At 36.7% G+C, this 22,010-nt stretch overlaps 1 protein-coding gene across 3 annotated transcripts in view; it reads right to left on the bottom strand.

Moving 5' to 3' along the window:
* The window catches only part of Dnajc1 (DnaJ heat shock protein family (Hsp40) member C1), a 137,756-nt gene that overhangs the window by 44,075 nt on the left and 71,671 nt on the right, over positions 1 to 22,010 (bottom strand). For all 3 annotated transcript variants that reach the window (XM_027405299.2, XM_027405300.2, XM_027405301.2), the window contains 2 exons: positions 12,810 to 12,900; positions 4,578 to 4,741 (listed from right to left, as the gene is read on the bottom strand). In XM_027405299.2, the coding sequence (XP_027261100.1) occupies positions 4,578 to 4,741; positions 12,810 to 12,900 (255 nt within the window). The remainder of the gene's footprint in view (positions 1 to 4,577; positions 4,742 to 12,809; positions 12,901 to 22,010) is intronic.

Below are 22,010 nucleotides of genomic sequence, written 5' to 3'. Positions count from 1 at the left end.
GAAAGGTAAGACCATACAATGGGTATTGAGTGACCAAGAAGCAAATCGGTGAGATCAATCTAATTGCATAATTTAATTCAATTCACCCTATAGACCCCACAGTGGATATAAAGAAAAAAAGGACACAACCTAAACCATCAGGTTATTTGTGGTGACAGAGGAATATAAATGACTAGGACATAACAATCCAAAAATTATACCTCAGTCTTAAAAAAGTATATTTTCATTATTAAGAAGAGTAGATACAGCAGAAACACAGCACCAACGTACAACATGGTAATACTGGGAACCTATCCAAAATCTCTTCTTGCAAGAACCTTCAATTCAGATGGCTAGCTAAATACAGGACAACTTGATACTCGATTGGGTCCCCTCGTAGAGTACAGGTTAGTTTGGCCGCTGGCCGAACCCCTGCCCTGGATGAGGAGTTGGAGCGTCCCCATGCTCCCTGCAGGTCTGCCCGTATAAGGTGTCCGTCAATGGAACCATCGAACTGTTAGCCTGGATTTACCTAGATATTAGTGTACCTAGAAAAGCGCACATTTAACAAGCATTTACATGCTTAACAAACACTAAAAACACCAACCGGTTGGAAGATGAAACCTTCAGGGGTCCTGGGGGGTTTTGGGGTTGCCGGTCAATGCACCAAATGTTATGCCCAGTTCAGGGACCCCGTAAGTCCACCATCAAGGAGTCGACTCACCGAATGCAAGAACAAAGGTTTCTTTTACTGGCATGTTGCAGCATGGATTCTGCACCCTCGGGAGCAAGCAGAATACCACTTACAGCTGAGGGGATTTCTTAAAGGGAAAGTTCAAAAGACTGAAAGTCTCAAGATTACAAAGCTTCCATGGTTACATAGGATGAAACAATAACTGTATGTTTAGGCAGGATACAATTAAGCAGGGTATTGTAGGGTATTGTTAATTATCTCCTGGGCCAGGGATTTTTACAACCACAAGTTGATAGCTATCTGATTTTCTTTAGGACAGAGAAATGTTGACACAGCTTGGGTGTGTTATCTGGTCTCAGGCCTCCAGTCATGTACCGAGTTCTTTGTTTAGCCTTGTCTGTTGGGCTGGCTTTTTGGAGATCAGAGGAGCTTGAAAGTTTTCTTTTTCCTATATGGGCTTTATTAAGTTTTTAGACTTTTGTTAATTTTTCTCATTTCATTCTTACAGAGAAATCTCACAGGGATGAGCAACCCCTCACCTGAGACTCTGAGCATGACATTCAAAACATCCCAGACTTTGGAGCCTTTCAGATTCCCAGATTAGGGTGCCATATTCCTATTTTGCCATAGTTCATTATGGCATATGCCCTTGAAGATGCTTACACACTGTATTGTAGGAGGGAAAACAAGCAGTGACCATGCAGCTCTTCCCAATGCTTCTTCATGCTGAACTGGGAGAAAGCAAGCCAGTGAAGCTGAACAGTGCTACAAATCAAGGTTCCTTCCCTCCAAAGAAGCTTCTGAAAAAAATCTACCAGTATACAACTCTCCAGGGTATTCCAAAATTTTGATATAGAGAGTTGGTTTAGAGTGTGTAACTATAAGATACTTGAAAGGCTGCTTCCTGAAAACAAAAATCAATGATGAAACATAGAAAAACTTAATAACAATGCTAACAATATAGTAATATATGATGGCACAGTAATAAGATACTAGTCTTAAAATTACATCCATTCTGGAATACTCCTTAATACAACAAATGACCACTCTTATTTCACAAAGAAGACTATGCCATCCATCTTCAACTGACTGATATGATTCTGAGAGTCTAATACTGACTTCAAGTCATCCTGAGGAGAAGTAAGTAAGGAAAGAGCACAGTAAGAGAGCCACCACCAGTCACCACTGAGCACTTCTCAGGACAGCGCTCTTATTTCCAGCACTGGAAAACAGAAGCTGGGGACTCTTCCAAAGCCTACACTTGTGTGTATGCTTGAGAGGAGAACTAAGGAAGACAGTTTTTCAGGTGTCACTTTCCAAGAAGTAAGGAGTTTAGGACATTAGCCCCTTGTATTTTGGAATCAGTGAGAGAAGTTTTGTTTTTTGAGGTAATATAGAAAATGCCAGCTGGAAACTGTGGGAAGAAAAGAAGAAAGAGAGAATATGTTAGAGAATGTGTGTGTGTGTGTGTGTGTGTGTGTGTGTGTGTGTGTGTGTGTGTGTGTGTGTGTGTGTGTGTATTCTCAGAAAAGCATCCTTTGGGAAGGACACACCCACATGGATGAACTTAAAGTTGTTGATATTTGAAACTGTCTTAAATGAAACATTAGAATTACAGAGTATGTACTAATGTAACTTAAAAGGAAAGATAAACTGATTATAATTTTGGATCTTTACAGTTACATTATTTGTATTCTGAAAGTAATTTCATGTCTTGCAACATTTATGAACCAAGGTAGAAACTATCAAACAAACAGAAAAAATAGACACATTAGAGGTAAACAAGAAGGTTCTGGACAAGTACTTCTATGCAAGAAAAAAACCATTGCTACTGGGACACTTCAAGAATATAACCAAGTATCTTTTAAACCAAAGAGGCTTTTAAATTTGGAAAGCAAAATAAAATAAATGTATTCATTTAAATGACTAAAGAAAGCATTTACTTCTAAAGACTCTTTTTCCCCCTATTCCTAGAGCTAGCAAATCAATCAAGTAGTACAAAGAAAAATACAATAACAATTACAAGACAGAATTTCTTGAAAGATGAAGTGCCAGCTTCATAGATGTTGTGATTCGTGGACTTCGTTTTCTTTGATGTCTTCCAACCCAATATTAACCAGGCCCATCTAGCTTAGCTTATGAAATTTGACAAGGGTTCAGCCGATGGCAATGAGGATGCAGGATAGTGATTTTATTTCTTATTTTATGCATTGCAGCCCCAGGGAGAGAGATAACGAGAACAGGAATGAAATCCAAGTCTCTGACATAAAACACTCAGAACATTACTACTAGATCACCAGGAAGAGAAAAGGCAATACTTAATTTTAAAGAAGTCTGGTATAGTAGTTATGGTGGAAAATATTGTTGTGGCTTTCAATTGACAAACAGTAAAACATTCTCATTAATCAGCAACTTGAATAATTATTTCACAAAATTGATTAAAACACTAGCTAAATCATTTTAGAAACTAGATTCAAAGATAATTACCAACTTTCAAAATATCAGGCAATTATAAAATAATCAAAAAATAATGTTTTAACACCTGCAGTAATGTAGCAGGATAAACTCAAAAAAAATCAGTAGTCTTCCTATATATAGATGATAAATGGCCTGAGAAAGAAATCAGAGAAATGTCACTCTTTAAAATAGCCACAAATAGCATACAATATCTTGGGGTAACTTTAACCAAACAAATAAAAGACCTGTATGACAAGAACTTTAAATCTTTAAAGAAAGAAATTAAAGAAGATATCAGAAAATGAAAAGATCTCCCACGCTCTTTACTATCAACATAGTAAAAATGGCAATCCTACAAAAGGTGATCTACAGATTCAATGCAATCCCCATCAAAATCCCAGCACAATTCTTCACAGACCTGGAAAGAACAACACTCAACTTCATATGGAAAAACAAAAAACCCAGGATAGCCAAAACAACCCTGTACAATAAGGGATAATCTAGAGCATCACCATCCCTGACTTCAAGCTCTACTACAGAGATACAGTAATGAAAACAGCTTAGTATTGGCATAAAAACAGACAGATGGACCAATGGAACTGAATTGAAGACCCTGATATCAACCCACACACCACTTATGAACACCTAATTTTTGACAAAGAAGCTAAAATGGATAAAAGAAAGCATATTCAACAAATGGTGCTGGTATAACTGGCTGTCAACATGTAGAAGAATGCAAATAGATCCTTATCTATTTGCACAAAACTCAAGTCCAAATGGATCAAAGACCTCAACATAAATCCATCCATACTGAACCTCTCCTAGAAGAGAAAGTGGGAAATACACTTGAATACATAGGCACAGAAGACCACTTCCTAAATAGAACACCAGTAGCACAGATACTGAGAGCAACAATTAATAAAAGGGACCTTCTGAAAATGAGAAGCTTCTGTAAAGGAAAAAACACAATCAACAAGACAAAATGGCTCCCTACAGAAAATCTTCACTAGCTCCACATCTGATAGAGGGCTGATCTTCAAAATATAAAAAGAACTCAAGAAACTAGACATCAAACTACCAGATAATCCAATTAAGAAATAGGGTACAGATCTAAACAGAGAATTATCAAAAGAACAATCTCAAATGTCGGAAAAACACTTAAGGAGTGTACTTGAGTGTACTTCAGGTTTCTTATTCAGTTAAAACCAGTGTAAACATTTACTTACACATAGAGAAATAATGTGGAATGTTCTAGATAGAGGCAAAAGGATAACAGGTTTTGGGCTAGCCTGGGCTATACAGTTGGAGCAAGATTTACAATAACAAAAACACAAACCAATCATCGAAGATTCGTAGGGTGGGGCTATAGCTCAATGGCTGTGCTTGCCTGGGCTGTGGATATGAGGTTCATTCAGCTCTTCAAATCAACTTTAAAAAGCTTAATTACCGGTTTTTTCTGTGTTCTGCTCCTGGTTTCCAGCCAATCGTCAATTTGCTTCTCTATTTTTTCAATAGAAGTCCCATGATCATAAGACTGAATATACGTATTTTCTAAAGGCATATATACAGGAAATTCTGGTTTCGTTTTTTTAACTTTAACTTTCTTCTGTTCTAAAAAGAATATTTAAAAGAATCAATTATTGAGATTTATTCAGAATAAAAATAAAAAATATTCTAACATTGTATTCATAAACTAAACCTTTGAAGAACACATAAACAATGTTATTTTATCAAGACAGAATTGATTTGTTGTAAGTAGTTAGAAGCGCTATTGAGCATTGATCATTAAAATGTTTAACAACAAACTCAGATGCTTCAATTTGATTATGACATGATCACACTGTTTGTATATACCTTCAGTCTTCAAAGTACCTTTCATTAAAACATTTTATTTGGGACAATGGAAAGAAAGAGCTTTAATTTAGCATCTTAATTTTTTAATGACTTATTTTTATTTATGTGTATATGTTATATGTCTATGTGAATGTGTGCCACATACATGCAGGTGCTCACAGAGGCCAGAGAAGGGTGTCAGAAGCCCTGGAGTTGGACTTACAGCCAGTTGGTCAGCCAGTTGGTGACTTGTCTAATTTGGGTATTGGGAATTGAAGCTTGGGTCCTCTGGAAGAGCAGGAAACACTCTTTTTGTTTTGTTTTGTTTTGGGGACACGGTTTCTCTGTGTAGCCCTGGCTGTCCTGGAACTCACTCTGTAGACCAGGCTGTCCTTAAACTCAGAAATCCTCCTGCCTCTGCCTCCTGAATGCTAGGATTAAAGGCATGTGATGCCACCGTACTCTTAACCATTGTGCCAGCTATACCTCCCCTAGTTTCTTAATCATACCCTTATTTCATATTAGCTATGTATACCATTAATGGTACAAATTTACATTTTAATATTTTAGAAAGAAATCTGATCTGGGAGCATCAACCAAATGTTGCATAAAAATATTTCCAAGGCTATTCATGGTGGTGTACACTTTTAAACCCATTGTTGCAGAGGCAGAGGCAGAGGCAGAGAGCTCTCTGTAAATTCAAGGCCAGCCTGGTTTACATAGTGAGTTCAACCAGAGCTACACAGAGACCTGGCTCAAAAAAAGAAAGGAAAAAAAGATTTTCAAACAATGCAAATATTATGGTGGTTACAGAGATCAACAAGTAACATCATAGCTATCTCAATTTTTGTCAGCATACCCTTGTGATACTCCAACAATGAAGAAGTTCCACACCTGTCTTCAAACAATGACTGGATATGCAATGGATAGCATTCTTATTAGTGACAACACTGAAAAGCTGCTCCTTCTTCACAGCAAACTCCTCTAGCCTCACAATGACATTTTTACCACCAGATATTTGTGTGTGAATGGGAGTATTATAATGTCACTGAAAAAAATCATCAAATTTCTACAAGAAAACAGACATATACCTTTCCATTTCAGAGGGAAAATGACTTAGCAATGGATGCCAACAAAATTGAATACTCATTTGAAAGAAAACCAGACACAATCTTCTATCCATATACAAAAATAAATTCCATCTGGAAAAGAGATTTTTAAAAATGGAATTCTAAAAATCTTATAAAAATTAACTTAAAAATTACGTGCTTTATAAAGGAAGAGGAAATCTTAACTTATATCACAAACCCAAATTCCACAATAAACTTAAGGACAGCATAAACACCAAGAGATAACAAATGTGTAAAGAGTAACTGCAACTCAGAGGACAAACAGTAAATTATAGAAAGTGATTAATTTTATAAATAAGAGGATGGGCAAACCAACAGAAAAAAGTTAGTAAAGGTCATGACTAGGCAATCCAAAAGATTAAATTCACACAAGGCCACAAAACAAGAAAAGAAACCTATACTCAGGGACACCAGATCTCCCTGGGAAGGAGAAATAGAAGGGATTTCATGAATGGACTGAGGGCGGGTGGGGATGGGTACATGAGTGATTGTGTTGGGGAGCACAGGGGGAAGAGTACTGGAAGGGGGGGCATTTTGGGGTCAGGTAAAAACATGGCACAAGGGAATCTCCCAGGAATCTACAAGGAAGACTTATACTCCAGCAATTGTGGATATGTAGCCTGAACTGGCCATCTCCTGTGACCAGACTGGTGCCTAGTCCAATTGTCATCAGAGGCAGAGGCATCATCCAGCAACCGATGGAAATAGATGAAGACCCATAGCCTAACATTAGGCAGAGTTCAGAAAATCCTGTAGAAGAGGGGAAGGAAGGATTGTAGGAGCCAGAGGGGTCGAGGAGAACATAAGAAAACTCACAGAATCAACTAAACTGGGCTCATAGGGGCTCACAGAGACTGACCTAGACTGGTTAGTCTAGGTTACGGTTGTATAGCTTGGTCCTCTTGTGGGACTCCTAACAGAGGGAACAGGGGCTGTCTCTTACTCTTTTACAGCCTTAATACATGAGAAGGTGCTTGGTCTGGTGTCATGTTTTGTTGATACTCATGGGAGACCTGTCCTTTCCTAAACAGAAACTGAGGAGGAGTGGATTGGGGGTGGGAACAGAGGGAGGATGGGGGAGGGATAATTGGGAGAGGAGAAGGAAGGGGGAAACTGAGGCCAGGATACAAAATAAATTTTTTTTTAAAAAAGTTGGGGAAAAAAAAGAAGCCTTTTTTTTTTCAAATTAAAGAAATAGAATTCAAGTAATACCACATATGATTTAAAATCTATCATGAAGGTACAAATTAAAAATCTAATAGCATAGCATATACTTCTGGTAGGGGACAAGCTCTTTCTAATTTGGAGAGTAGGAATGTGAATTATTCTATTATAACATTGTGGGAAAGTAGTCTAATATCTGTTAAAATTCAATATAAATTTTAAAACTTTTCTGAACATAAAAGAATCTGAACATAATTGCAGGCAGGCAGGCATATACATATGTATGTGCGTATGTGTGTATGTATTCAACTATTTAAATATAAATATAATATAAATATAAATATAAATATATAGAGATACCAGTTAACAGTAAATGCCTTGTAATAGACAACTACATAATTATTGATGAGTCATCTACATGGAGAAATACTAAATCATCACTGAAGCAGAGCTACAGTTATAATTTCATGGGTATTTCAATGAATTTAAGTAGCAAAAGAAAGATCAGAAAAGCATATGATTCGATATTTTAAAGCAAAATCATGCTTTTATATATCTTTACATTTATACAAGTCTGTAATATATATCTGATTATAAGGTTGGATATTCTATAATATGGATGACTATATGAAGGCATGTAGAGATGAGAGGAAGGAGAAAGAGTGCAGTGAAAACCAATACAGAAAGAAAAGCAACACTACAGTGAAAACAAAAATATATATGTGAAGGTATGCTTACATATTTTATGGGAAAACCATAGACATAATGTACAAGATGTACAACATAAATCTATTTGTAAATTCAGGGTTCTATAACTAATGAACAATAGCTTGGTAAATAAGTACTCACTAAATTCTGTGCTTTTAAAATAATTTATGAATTTGCACCATTTAACATTTTACACTTGGCAAAATCTTATAAATGAAAAAGCAAGTATTTTCAAAACTAAAGGTCTAGGAAACATGTCTAAGTGACCCAAAGATTCCTATTTGCCAAGTACTCTCAGTATCCCTCCAGTAATTGTGATTCAATAAAAACTACATAGTTAGCACAATTTTGGAGGTAGTTACGTCAATTATATCTCACTAGAGAGAAAAAAAACCTAAGATTTTTCTTTTTAGCAGCATTGTAAGGTTTATTAAGAAAGTTATGAGTTAATATAAAAACATACAGTATCTTGATGCTACTTGTACGAATCTTACTGAAGTTTTCATCAAATTTTGATTGTAAGGCTACAGAGATGTCTCAGCAGTTAAGAACCAACTATTGCTCTTCTAAAGAACCTGAGTTTGGTTCCCAGAATGTGGTGGTTCAAAACTGCTTATAACTACAGCTCCAGGGCAATCCCACACCTCTGGTCTCTATAGCAGGTAATGTGTAGTCACATGCACACACCCACACACTGACAAATACACATGCATACTATTCAAAATAAAATATTTAAGAATTATCTCAAGACTTTCAGGCTACCGAAAGAGAAACATGGACACCAAGCTAGTCACAAACTTTTAACTGTAAGTCCTGTCTGCAAAATCTGCTAAGACAATGGTGGCACAGAACTTCTGGGAGTAACCAACCATTGTCTGATTTGATTTAAGGCTCACTCCACTAGAAGGAACCCATACCTGACAATGCTTGGGTAACCAAGAACCAGAGACTAGACAGCCACTAGACGCAGGGCAAAAACAAACACAACTGGTCAGAAAACAACAACAACAACAACAACAAAACCTGACAAACAAAATAATTCCTAATGGTATCTGCTATCATCAGAGAAGATTTCCCTGGCAGCAGATGGGAAGAAACAAATACAGAGACCCACAGCCAGATATCGTGAGGAGAGAGTATAAATGGGAGTTCCCCATCAAATTCCTCCCCTCAGAGTTCATGGAATCTGAGGAAGATGAGAGCCAGAGGGGTTGGACGACACCAGGAGAACGAGGCCCTCTGAATCAACCAAGTAAGGTGCATTATGAGCTCACAGAGACTGAAGCAGCAAACACAGGGCCCACTCAGGTCTGCACCAGGTCTTCTGTGCATATGTTATAGCTATTACCTTAGTATGTTTATGGGACTCCCGACTGCAAGAAGAGTAGGTCTCTGACTCACATGCCTGTTCTTGGGACTCTTTTCCTCCTATTGGGTGGCCATGTCCAACTCTAATATAAAAGTTTTTGCTTTATCTTATACTTTATTTTGTCACATTTGGTTGTTATTTCTTAGAAACCTTTACTAAACTATACAATATAAAAAACTATAATGAAGTTGACAAAATTAAAGATTCCTTGCAGTTGGATATGGTGTGGCACACCTTTAATACCAGTACTTGGAGGTGGGGGTGCACAGGTAGGAAGACATTTGTGAGTGTGAGGCCAACTAGTCTACAAAGAAAGATCTGGGACAGCCAGGGCTCTGCAACACAGACCAAACCAAACCAAACCAAGCCAAACCAAACCAAACCAACAAAAAGATTCCTTGTATGTAACCATTATACTATATTTTAAAATACACAACAGTTTCTGACTCTGCTAACAGTAAATGCAATTTCTCTTTACTGTTCTTAACACTGATACTCTCACCTTTTCCAATATACTACTAATATGAAAACACAAGATGGTTTTATAACACAAGCCTCATAGGAACTCTGGGCTAGTGATGGTGTGTTGAGTTTTACAAGGCTGTTTATCTTTACCAAAGAAGACAGAAATTCCAGATGTTTGTCTATTTAAAATTTTGTATTTTTTTACATGACTTTTATTAAGTAACAAAATAAAAAATAGAATTTTTAAACCTGAGAATTTTACTCTTTTTTTGTTAATTTTTTATTTGAATTAGAAACAAGATTGTTTTACATGATAATCCCAGTTCCCTTGTCCCTCCTGTCCTCCCCTACCACCACGCCCCCAACTAAAACCCTATCCATCACATATCCTTTCTGCTCCCCCTGGATGGTGAGGCCTTCCATAGGGTGTCATCAGAGTCTATCGTATCCTTTGGGATAGGGCCTAGGCCCACTCTCGTGTGTCTTGGCTCAGGGAGTATTCCTTTATGAGGAATGGGTACCCAAAGTCCACACCTGTGCTAGGGATAAGTACTGAACAGGAGGTCCTGTAGATTTCCGAGGTTTCCTCACTGAAACCCATGTTCCTGGGGTCTGGATCAGTCCCAGGCTGGTTTCCCAGCTATCAGTCTGGGAAGCAAGAATTCCCCAAAGTTCAGGTCAGCTGTTTCTGTGGGTTTCACCAGCCTGGTCTGGACTCCTTTGCTCTTTACTCGTCCTTTTCTGCATCTGGATTTTAGTTCAGTTCAGTGATTAGTTGTGGGTGTCTGATTCTAGTGTCTCGACCAGCTGCTGTATGAGGGCTTTCGGGTAGCATATAAGTTAGTCATCAATCTCATTATCAGGGGAGGGCATTTAAAGTAGCCTCTCCTCTGTTGCTTAGATTGTTAGCTGGTGTCATCTTTGTAGATCTCCAGACATTTCCCTAGTGTCTGATTTCTCTGTAAACCTAAAATGTCTCCCTCTATTATGGTATCTCCATTCTTGTTATCTTTTATTCTTCCCTGACTCAATCTTTCTTCTCCCTCATGTCCTCTGCATTCCTCCTCTTCTCCCTTCTTATTCTCCTGGCTCCCTCCCCCCTCTTCCCATGCTCCCAATTTGCTCAGGGGATCTTGACCCTTTCCCCTTCTCCAGGGGATCATGTATGTCTCTATTAGGGTCCACCTTGTTTAAACCTGAGAATTTTAACTGAACAGAATTTTAAAAGTCTTTAAACAAGTGAAAAATGTTTATAAACCTCCAATGTAGATTTCACATTGTGATAAACATTTTGTGTTTAACTCAAATTTTCATAAGGGCAATATATATTCTTAATTTGTTATTATTAGACAATTCTAATATATACTTTAAGATTTTTACCAATAAGTTGATTTGTTATAAAAATTAGATAAAAATGATGAACTAAGAAGAAAGAAGTGAACTCCTACTGCCTTAATAGATAAATTTGGGGTTACTTTTAAGATTTTCCCTATTTTCTTATAGGTTCATTTTCCTTCTGACTCACTTAAAAGACTTAAAAATGTTAACTTTATTTATGAAAATTACATTTAGAGTTTCATTTGACTACTTTTACTGCCCAACACACAGTAACCTTCATACACAATCCCCTATTGGCTCACTTCTTTTTATAGGCATCCACTTTAAATAATTATACAGACTTAAGTATTATTTTATAGTTGTTAGAAGGTTTAGAATTGAATTACATGCTCCTTGAGACAAGGTACTGTATAGAGAGATGCTTGGCTGGCATTCACTACTATTCATAGAATTACATACATTCATCTATTCATCCACTCACCATTTACTTTCTGAGCATTTACTGTGTGCCAGGACACTGTACACTATTGCAGACACAAAGTGAAAAAGAAACAGTTCCTCTTCTAAAGTTGCCCAGACACAAGAACAACTATGATAGAAAAACGTTCCCTAAAAATATCTATGTCTAGAAGATACAACAGTGAACAAAATAAAGTCCTAGCATTTGTAGAGTTTGTATCTACTGGAAGGAACTAGATATAAATAAAATTAATACATTCTGCTGAGTGGTAGTAACTACTGTGAATAAAATAACTAGTATGTGCAGTCAGTGTATACATGGGAAAGATGTATATAAAACAAAGTCAAGAAATGTCTTTGTGTTCCATGGAATATTTCTGTATTTTATTTTTTGTTTTTAAAATTTTAAAACAATTGTTTATTTAATTTTATGCATATAGGTACTTTTCTTGCAAGTATAGCCATGCACCACTTGTATGCATGGTACCTGTAGATGCCAGAACAGGTTATCAGACTCAGACTCTCTGGAATGGAAGTTACAGATGACTCTCAGTCCTCTATCAGATCAGCCAGTGCTCATAACCTGAGCCATCTCTCCAGCCCTGTTTCTATTTTTTTTTTTTTTTTTTTGAGTAGGATCTTACTGTGTAGCTCTGGCTGTCTGGGTACTCAACATATAGTCCATGGCCTTCAAGGAATATGAGTATGCCTTCTGTCTCAACTTTCCAGGTGCTGGGGTTACAGGTAGAAGTCCCCATGCCTGACTTTTTTTCAATATTCTGATAATTTATTTAAGATTGTTTGCATTATACAACAATATTACAAAAGAAGCAAAGGCTTTCAAAACAAAAACAATTTTTTCAGGTTTACCCACTGCTATAATACTATATTAACATATGGTAGTTATCTGTGGCATTAAATATTAATTATAATTTTAATACCAAAAGATAATCGTCCTTTACAAATTTCAAATGGTCAGTCCCAATTTAAAGAGTTGTAGGACCCCAGTTTGATTCATCTCTCTTGATATTGGACTTTGTGTGGTCCATTAGCAGTATTTACCACGTGTTAATATAGCAAATACAAGTGACTTCATTGGAAAATGGCAAAGAAAACACAGAAAATTCAACCAGTGTTAAATTTAAAGGAAAATTTAAATTTAGATTAGTTTTATAGGACATTGCTAATAAAGTAAACAATATTTAAAACTCACTTTGAAGTGTTTCAATTTCAATTCTAGCCAGGGCATCTTCTTTTTCCTTCAATTTTGTCTCCTTGTATTTTGCATAAAACTGCCCAGCATCCTTAGAAAAGAAGTGACAAGTAAATTATCATAAAAATAATTTTGTTTTGACAATATGCCCCTTTTAGAACAATGCACTCATTTTCCATGTAAGTTTTCCAATGACATGATGAACAGAAGAAACTGAATAAATCTTGCCTAGAGTACTAAGTCCAAAAAGTGCATGGTTGTAATTTTACATAAACTTTTCACACATGAAAACAGGATTTCCCTTCCAATTCTCTTTTACTGTTTGATGTCTCCCCAACACCATACTATTGTACAGGCAGCAGAAAAGCCTACTGACTGAACCAAATACCTGGTGTGGAATTACTTACTGTGACTAACAAAGTACTAGGCATTTTTGCATTATTATCTTAGCTCTAGATCTTCCACACTACTGAGGATGAAGCAATTGAGCTCTCAATGAAGACTGTCATTCTTTTCTGTCACTCTCAGAGAAGACTGTAACAGTTGCCATAGAAAACTGAAGACACAAACTACATAGACATTCAGGTGTAAACATCCAGTGGCTGGAGTCTCAGTGAGTGGCATATGGCCAAGTGCTAAGCAAGGTTCCAATACAAAAGGCTAGTTATCACATAATGACAGAGATGAACATAAACTTGTTGGTTCTCTAGGCATATGACATTCCTAACAATTGGCAAAGCAGATCTTCACCTTGATGTAATTCTCTTACATTTCAGAAATACCAGGCCACGCTGTGCTTCCATACCTCTGTATTTTCTCTGCCCTCAGGTTGGACTATTTTGATCCTTGCCATTATTCTGACAACTCTTTTTCATATGTGGAAATTGTGCAAACACCATTGCCTTCACCTTCTCCAGCAGAGCAAGTCCCTGTACTTAAACACTCACATGCTTGTATGCTATAGTTATGTTATAGTAACACCTAGAAGATGAGACATTTGAGACAGAACAAAGACCTGGCACTCTGTGGTTACTGAACTGAATCAAACTGGAATACATGTGAAATCTTATAAAGAAGGAAGTGAGAAGGCAGGATTTGACTGATGAAGAGTAAGGAAAGAAGGAGGTATCAAGGATAAGCTTAAGTTGAAATTACTGTATTGTAAGATTTCTAGAGAAGATAAATCACCTGTGATGACGTCTATAGGAAACGAAGGAACACTACAACCTCGATCAAATGTAGATACAAGAATGATCCCACTTCATTTCATTCATGACTGTAAGCAAAATCAAAGGTACCTAATGGTGTCTGTTTCTTGGGATTATACTAAAACTCTTCTACCAGATTATGAATTAAGGAAATTTATATAGAGAAACTTCCTAAAACACTTGAATACATAGTGAAAATGTTTCTTTTTATTCTTTTAGTCCAACTTTTGTGCTCATAATTTCTAGAACAAGTATCCTAAAGCCATAGGTCAGCTATACAAATATATAATCAAAAGAGCATAGATAATAATTCACCCAACTTACTCAACCTCCCATACCAACATATACATAAATTATAGCTACATTTCCTCAAAGTCTAGGTTAACATTTTATGGCCCCTTAACATTTTCCACCATGCTGCCCTAAAAAAAAAAAAAAAAAAAAAAAAAAAAAAAAAAAAAAAAAAAAAAAAAAAAAAAAAACCTCAATCCTATAGGAGTATTACTTTGTAGCAAGTTGTATACCTTGGTGTGAATGAATGAATGAGTTTACTAGCTTCTTTCCACAGAGTAGGTTTTAATAGTAGGGAAGAAGAAAAGGCCAGGAAGGCATTGGCTCCTTGAGGGGAGTAGGAAATGTGGCACCATGCAAAAAAAAGAGAAGGGCACAGATTAGTTATTTATGAGGTGAAAGAATATAGATTGAAATATATCATCACAGTACAGTGTTTAAGAAGACAGATTTGATTTTTTTATTTTTTGAGACAAGATCTCACTAGATACCCCACTAGGTACCCTTGAACTCATGATCCTTCTACCTTATCTTCTCAAGTTCTGGATTACTGGCAAAGTCAACACAAGAGAGGTGGTTTTGGAGTCTGCCTTTCTTTATGAAGAAGTCAGCTCTGTTATTTTACTAGCTAGGCCACATTCAGCAAATTGTTTCTCTACAGATCAGTTTTCTCATCCATAAATGAAGATAAGTGTCTAACTCAAAGGACTGTTATATAGATTTAACATCTTACTATTTAGGAGACACTTGGCATCATTTGGCATCACTGTACTTTCTACTATAAAGTAAGGTTGAGTTTTTATGCTTTACAGCTCACTAAAATGCCTCCTGTCAAATCTTGCATCTTCCTGCTTCTCTTACTTGTCTGCACCCCCTTGACCCAGTGAAAAGACCTGCTCCTGGGTGTACCAGCCTCTTCTTAGAGGTTCTGTCAACCTTGAACATTTTCCCACTAGGATTTCCTCTTCCTGCCACAGCATGTAATCTTACCAAGAATCTGCTTTGAAAAAGTCTTATGAACCTAAACCATACCAAGAGTTGTAAAGTATCAAATCCCTAAATCTACTCTAGCTAATTCAAGATTGTTTTGCATTCTCTATCTTATTACCTGCTTGTTCAAGACAAAGAATGTCATTTTTCATTTCCTCAAGATTTAAGCATTTATTTAAATGTTCCTGATGTTTTTCCCCTTAGCTTACTTGTACTTTCAAATTATAGCTACAATTTGCCTTTTCTAAGAAATGTTACTTCCCTAACAAATCTACCATTCAAACAATTCTACAGTAACTAAGCAATTCTGCTATGTTTCAACCATCCTTGTGGATATTACAGTATAACATGCTAAAAGGTACACTACAATCAGGAAGATTCTAAAAGGAGAGTGATCATGTGGTTTGGCAGTTGGAAATTCTGTCTTATATAAATTAAGGATAGCCTGATAACTACCATAAGCATTTTTAAGGCTCAAAGGAAGAATAGTATGAATATTGTGTAAAATTATAGAAATGAAGATTTCAATTTTGGATAAATATAAAAAATGATTTTCTAATAATAAAAATTAGCTGAAAATAAACTGACTTTGTATGTAGTATTCAAGAAGTAAGTGGGTGGTATTCCTTAATATATAGTCTAAAGAGATTCAAGCATTCAAAGGGCTTAAAAAGATACATTGCATTTAACACTCCCCACCATCTTGTTTTTCTTCAGGTGCTAATTCAAGATAATAGAATTGTTTAGTGAAAACAACAAAAATGTTGGATTTAAGATAAACTTCAGCTTATTAACACAGGAGGTTAAAGATTTTCTGTAAATAAAACGCCATATCCATTCTCCTTGCCTTTAGTACTAGTTAGTGCTCTTCAGTAGTATATCAAAAGTATGCCATTTACACTCCTTCAGAGTTTGCCTTCTTAGGGAAAGCTTGTAGTTCTCATGGCTAGAACTTTCAACTATATAAACAACTTTCTCTATACTCAAATGTTCTTCAAGAGTTCAAAATCTGCCTGTACAGACAGCAAAGGTTTGGTTTTACATTTAAGAGTGTGGCAAATCTAAAGGATTTATGTTATCAGTATTTGTACACAATTATGAAACATGGGCTCCTGAACAAGAAGCCATTGGGCTGTTATATGTTTTTAGATTTACCCAATAAACCATTGCTATATGTATTGTGCTTTTTAAAACTATGTGAGGATTATTTATCATAAAATAATAGTTGCAAATAAGGAAGATGTAAAAAAAATCTATATTAAATTAAATTTTAGAATGTAGAATACAGGGTCCATAAAAAAAAAGCAGTATTTGTTTGGATGGGTGGCAGGTGGAGATATGTGTTTCTGAAATCAGGTGATAAAAAAGATCATGGAAATCTCTGGCTCTTTGTACTTGCCATGGTGAACAAGAAAGCACAAGCTGACTTAGGAGGTTTGAGTTAACAGCTAGATACTATGGAAGGCATCATTGTTCTGAGCCTGAGTGTCATGAGACCTGAACAATGCCCCATTTCCTAAGAGCCAATAGACAAGCATCTAACCTATAAAATAATTTTAGGATGATCTGTGCCTTATCAAAATCTATCAGTCTATTGTGACAATAAGTTGAATATCTCTCATAAATAAAAATGTTTGAGACCAAAAGCATTTTAGAGCTCTTATTTTTCCAACGACTACTGTATATTCACATATTTTGTGCAGTTTTAGACTATGTGCTAATATATAAGAGGAACCAAATCTAAACATAAAATCTTTAAGGTCTCACATATACTTTATAACACATAACAAAAAGGTAATTTTACAGACTATTCCTAATTTTCATGAAGCAAAGTCAGTGGACACTGAATCATCTGAATTATGCCATCATGTCAGCACTCAAAAAGTTTTATATTTTGTAACATTCAATGGGAACTTTTAGTTAGCCTGACAGAGATTTTATTTATAAAGAGAAAATGTTAGTAAAATGCAATACTTGAGGTAGGTAGGTTGTAGTTTAGGGAAAGCCCATGCGTCAATCTTTATTTTGACATTACTGAGATAGTAATATTAAAATATCATTTTTAGTTGGCATTGTTGGCTATGTTTTGGTTTACTTTTACTTCTCCCTAGATATCTCAAAATAAGAAGCAATCTGATATTTTAGAAAAGACAGACACTGATCTAAAGTGGTAGGAGCAGGAAGATGTGGGGATAAGACACGTGGAAGAGACCTGGAGAGAGGTAGGTGGGGAAAGGATGAAGGATGTCCCATGTAATTCTGACTGTTTGACAGTACCAATCTCTTGATTGCAGCTTACAAATAACCTTCCAGTAGGAAAATACCATAAGCACATTCCTGAAAAACATGCCTACAAAGTCACAGGTTCTATTACATTTTGTTTTTCTATTCACTAATGGTACATTCTTAGACTTACATATAGTATATAAGATTATAATAAATAGGAGGAAATCTTCACAACTGTACACTTTGGGTAAGAGGTGAATTTCCTGCAAAGAGGTAGAAACTACAGCTTCCTCTGCCTGAGATAGTCATACTGATAAGGATGCAAAGCTTTTGCTTTTGAGATGAGACAGAACAGGAGCCAGTTACTTAACCTAACCCACCACAAGAGGTACCCTCCAGTTTTAGAAAAATGAAAAGCAGCCTAAATACTCAGAGAGAAATTCAGATCAGATACACACGGTACTTACTAGAAAGATGACATTTTCTCTTTTCTAGTTCTTATATGCTAAAACTTATTTTGATAGGTTTCAACTTTCATTTACAATGTGAACTAGTCGTGGTCTTTGGGCAAATTATTTCACCAATCTGAGTCATGAGTATTTTTCAACTCTAAAATATGGTATCAGTGAGACTATGTATCTTTAACATTTTCCCTAATAAACATTTTTCTGGCTATTTATGTTTTCTATGTCTAGCAGTAAAACTAGAAAATTCTGCGCTGTAGTCTGTATCTCCAAGAATCTGCACGTTATTATGCCCTCCCCGAACACACACTTACAGAAGGCAGAAATAAGGAATTTTTGTTGTGAGGGTTCTCCAGTTTCCCTACATCTTTATCGAGTTGTAGAGCTTCAGTCTTAGAAACTTCAAACTAGCTTTCATTTGCTTAAATAATCCCAGTATCAAAAAGGCTTACCTGAAATTTTTAACATATATTTTAGAGTGGCCACATCCCTTGGAAAAATCCATCTTTAACTGAGTAGAAGGGCAGGCCACTCAGTTTCCAACAAACTTTAAGGGCTATGCACCCTGCTATAGTTCGCTCTAAATGCTCTGTCTGCTTAGATTCTGACAGGAGTCTCAGCAAGCAGAAGCAGTGGATTAGCAATTAAGGCCCTGGTGCTATGGCAGGGTGGCCTCCAGGTTTCCTTCCTTCAATTATGGCTCCAGGGAAGAAGCTTCTGAGAAGGAAGGCTGCTTCTACACACGGTAATTCTGTAAAGCACCAACAGAGGTCTTTGTTTTTTAAGCAATGTTTAGAGGCTAGAGTAACACAGTAAAGATTCTCATCTCTACTCAGCTACTGTTTTTGTACAGCTCATGAATCCTGATGGGGGTGAAGGGTATGCACACTGGAGCCTTCCTTTGATAATTTAACATTTAATCATGTTTACATTGGATGGGACTAGAACTTAATGTGAAAATTTTTCAACTTTAGGAAATGTACATCTAAAAATTTAAATATTACTAAGAAATGTTACATATCAAGTAGTAAGCTGCTAAAATAATGGGTTCACATAAAATCAAACTATCAACTGTGGACATTGAAGATCTGTCTTACTTCGGGCTATAAGATGTAAATTGATAACTAACTGTAGATATGTGGTGCTTCCTGAAATAGAGGGTCCTAACAGTTAAATTATTATGGACTTAAATAGATCCAACTCCAACACACATGGTGATTAAAATAAACTAGGTTATAAAATTAAAATTGAAAACAGACAACACTAATTATATATTATGGACTGCTATTTTCTCAAATACAGAACATGATCAATTCAAAACATCCCAGGGCCAGGGGTATAGCTCAGCAGTAAAATGTATGCTTAATTAACATGCCTTAATTAGGCATGGTTTCAAGCCACAAAACCATACATGCACACGTGTGTACATGTGTACATGTGTGTGTCTGTGTGTATAATCAACAGCAAGGCATTATGAACCTTAAAATATTTTGTGGATGTTCTATGCTGACTACAATGAGCACAAAAGCCTAGCTTAGTCAGACTATTAAGGAACATGTACTCTGTTCAGAACTATCATGAGAACAAGAAGCAGATTGGAAAGGTGTGGAAGGTGACTGGGGCTCTCTATGTTTAATGACACAGTTAAATTATAATATCAATCAAACATAAAAGCCTTTTGATATAATTCAAGTTCCTTCTAATTCATATTCCATGTCCTTTGTTGATCATTTTACTGAGTTTACTTATCTAAATACTGTCAAGTTCTCCAGCTTTGCTCATACTCACACATTATAGTTCTTCCTTTTCAGTTTACTTTATCCTTTTTAAACATTCTTTTCAGACTTGTCATATAAGATTTATCTGTTAAAAATTAACCTGCTAAATAGATATACCTAAACTAAAGATTTGGAACATAGTCTTTGATGGTAATATGATATACTCTTTTTTAAAAAAGTGGTTGAACCTTCTCCTCAGCTTTAACGTAATATAGCATGTGTATACAACACTATTCAATTTTATGGATGATGAATTGATACAACAGAATTGTCACAACAGATGGAAAACAAGAAGTCAAGACCATGACCTAATTCTAAAAGCAACTATTCAGCATTTACTGATGTCTTTTATAAGCTAATGTTTTCTTCTTAAAAAGACAAAAACCAAAAAAAAGTGTGAGTGTATGTGTGTATCTACACACGAGCACACATACACATACTTGGGCCACAGTACATGTGTGGAGGTCACAAGACAACTATGTGGAGTTGGTTCTCTCCCTTCACTTTTACTTGAATCCAGGTATGGAATAGGCTTACTTGGCTTTTACCAGATAAGCCATCTCCGAGATCATAATGTTTTTTTAGTGTAAAGTACATTCACTATTATAATAATTACATTGTTAGTGACGGCCAGAAAAACTAATTGTAAGTTCCAAAAGAAGAATTCAAATATTAAGCACTAGAAAAAAAAAGGTAATTACCTCATTTTCTTTCTTACAATGTTTATCCGTAAGAAATGATTAGAGGAAAATGAAAACTTAGGCTTTTACAGGTCTGGAAGTCTAATGTCTCCATAAAAGTTGAAAGGCAAATGGAACCACACTCGAAGTTAAAATGTTAAAATTCAAACTGATCAAAAGTTGAAGAGTGAAGAGTTTCTAGGGCAGAGGTTCTAATGCTGTGGCCCTTTAATACAGTTCCTCATGTTGTGGTAACCCCAACTTCATAAAATTATTATTTTTTGCTAGTTCATAACTGTAATTTGGCTGGTTATGCATTGCAATGTAAATATCTGATATGGAGGACATCTTATATGTGACCCTGTGAAAAGGTCATGAGAATCACTGTTCTGGGGAGACAGAAAGGTTGTTTGTAAAACTTTATAATAAGGCCACTGGTCTGCTTGGTGCCCAGGTGGCCAGGCACCACTACATTGAACAGGTATATGGTAGAGTTATGGGAGAGAAGGAAAAGCAGAGTGGTTCGTGCACTGTAGAAAGAAGCGTTACTAAAGACTTGATGGAGGTGAGGAACAGGCTGACGTGGGTGGCCTGTCATCTCAGGTGACTGTCATCTGAGGCCATGGTGATGTTCAAGCCTGAGCTGCTGCAGCTGAGGGCCATGTCTGGGTCTGAGACTCTACCACAGCCAGGGTATGTGTTGATGTCAGTGGTCCTTGTAACCACCAGAGGCCACTGGAGTGTTGGCCCTGCCACATGCCAGGCTGCCTTTAGAGAGAGAGCTGTCCGACTCCTGGGAGAACTGGCCCAAGTGTGTTGGGGGTGGGGAAGATGGCCCTGGGAAAACTGCCTTCACTGGCTGCCACAACAGGAGGGCTGGCCTTGCATGTGGGAGAGCTGGTCCCCAACCCATGCCTGAAGAGAGTGGTTCCAGGAGAGGCTGGTCAACTTAGCTGCTACCACCCGGGCCACATTCAGGGCTTTGAGTTGACCCATCCTAACATAGATGGTCTACCCCATCTATGGCCTGCTGGAATTTGTGAAGGGACCAGTCCTGTGGAACCATAGCCCTAAGTTCTTCATGACTCATGGCAACAGCAGGATATCTGAGAGGACTTTCGGTGAGGATCCAGTATTGGTTGTGTACCAGAAGCCAGAGGCCTTGAACCAGACCAACCACCCATTGCAATGAACATCTGCAAGTAAAGCTGTTTGGACAAAAGGGTATACTATGTGACACACCACAGTTTCCAAGGCCAGTACGGCCAATGAACATGTGATGGAGAGGCAGGAACGAGAAAGCAGTGAAGTGGGGTTTTTTCCCTTTCTTTTCTTTTTTTGGGGAAGGCTACAAGGTTGAAGGCAGACATGGAAGGGCTGAGAAATGATGTGAAATTCCCAAAGAATCAATACTGTAGATTGCCTTCTTCAAAGATTCTAAAGTTGTTAAAAAGAAAAAGATTTTTTAAGGCAAAAACTTGGCCTTAAGACATTCTCCTGTCACATGTTCTCACCAACATTGTTTGGTAAATACAGTTTTTCTCTCTCTTATTAACTGCTACTG

Source organism: Cricetulus griseus, chromosome 3, assembly GCF_003668045.3.
Source record: "Cricetulus griseus strain 17A/GY chromosome 3, alternate assembly CriGri-PICRH-1.0, whole genome shotgun sequence".
NCBI classification, from domain to species: Eukaryota; Metazoa; Chordata; class Mammalia; order Rodentia; family Cricetidae; genus Cricetulus; species Cricetulus griseus.
The sequence above is the reverse complement of the archived record's forward strand: the minus strand, read 5'-3'. Positions and strand labels throughout refer to the sequence as shown.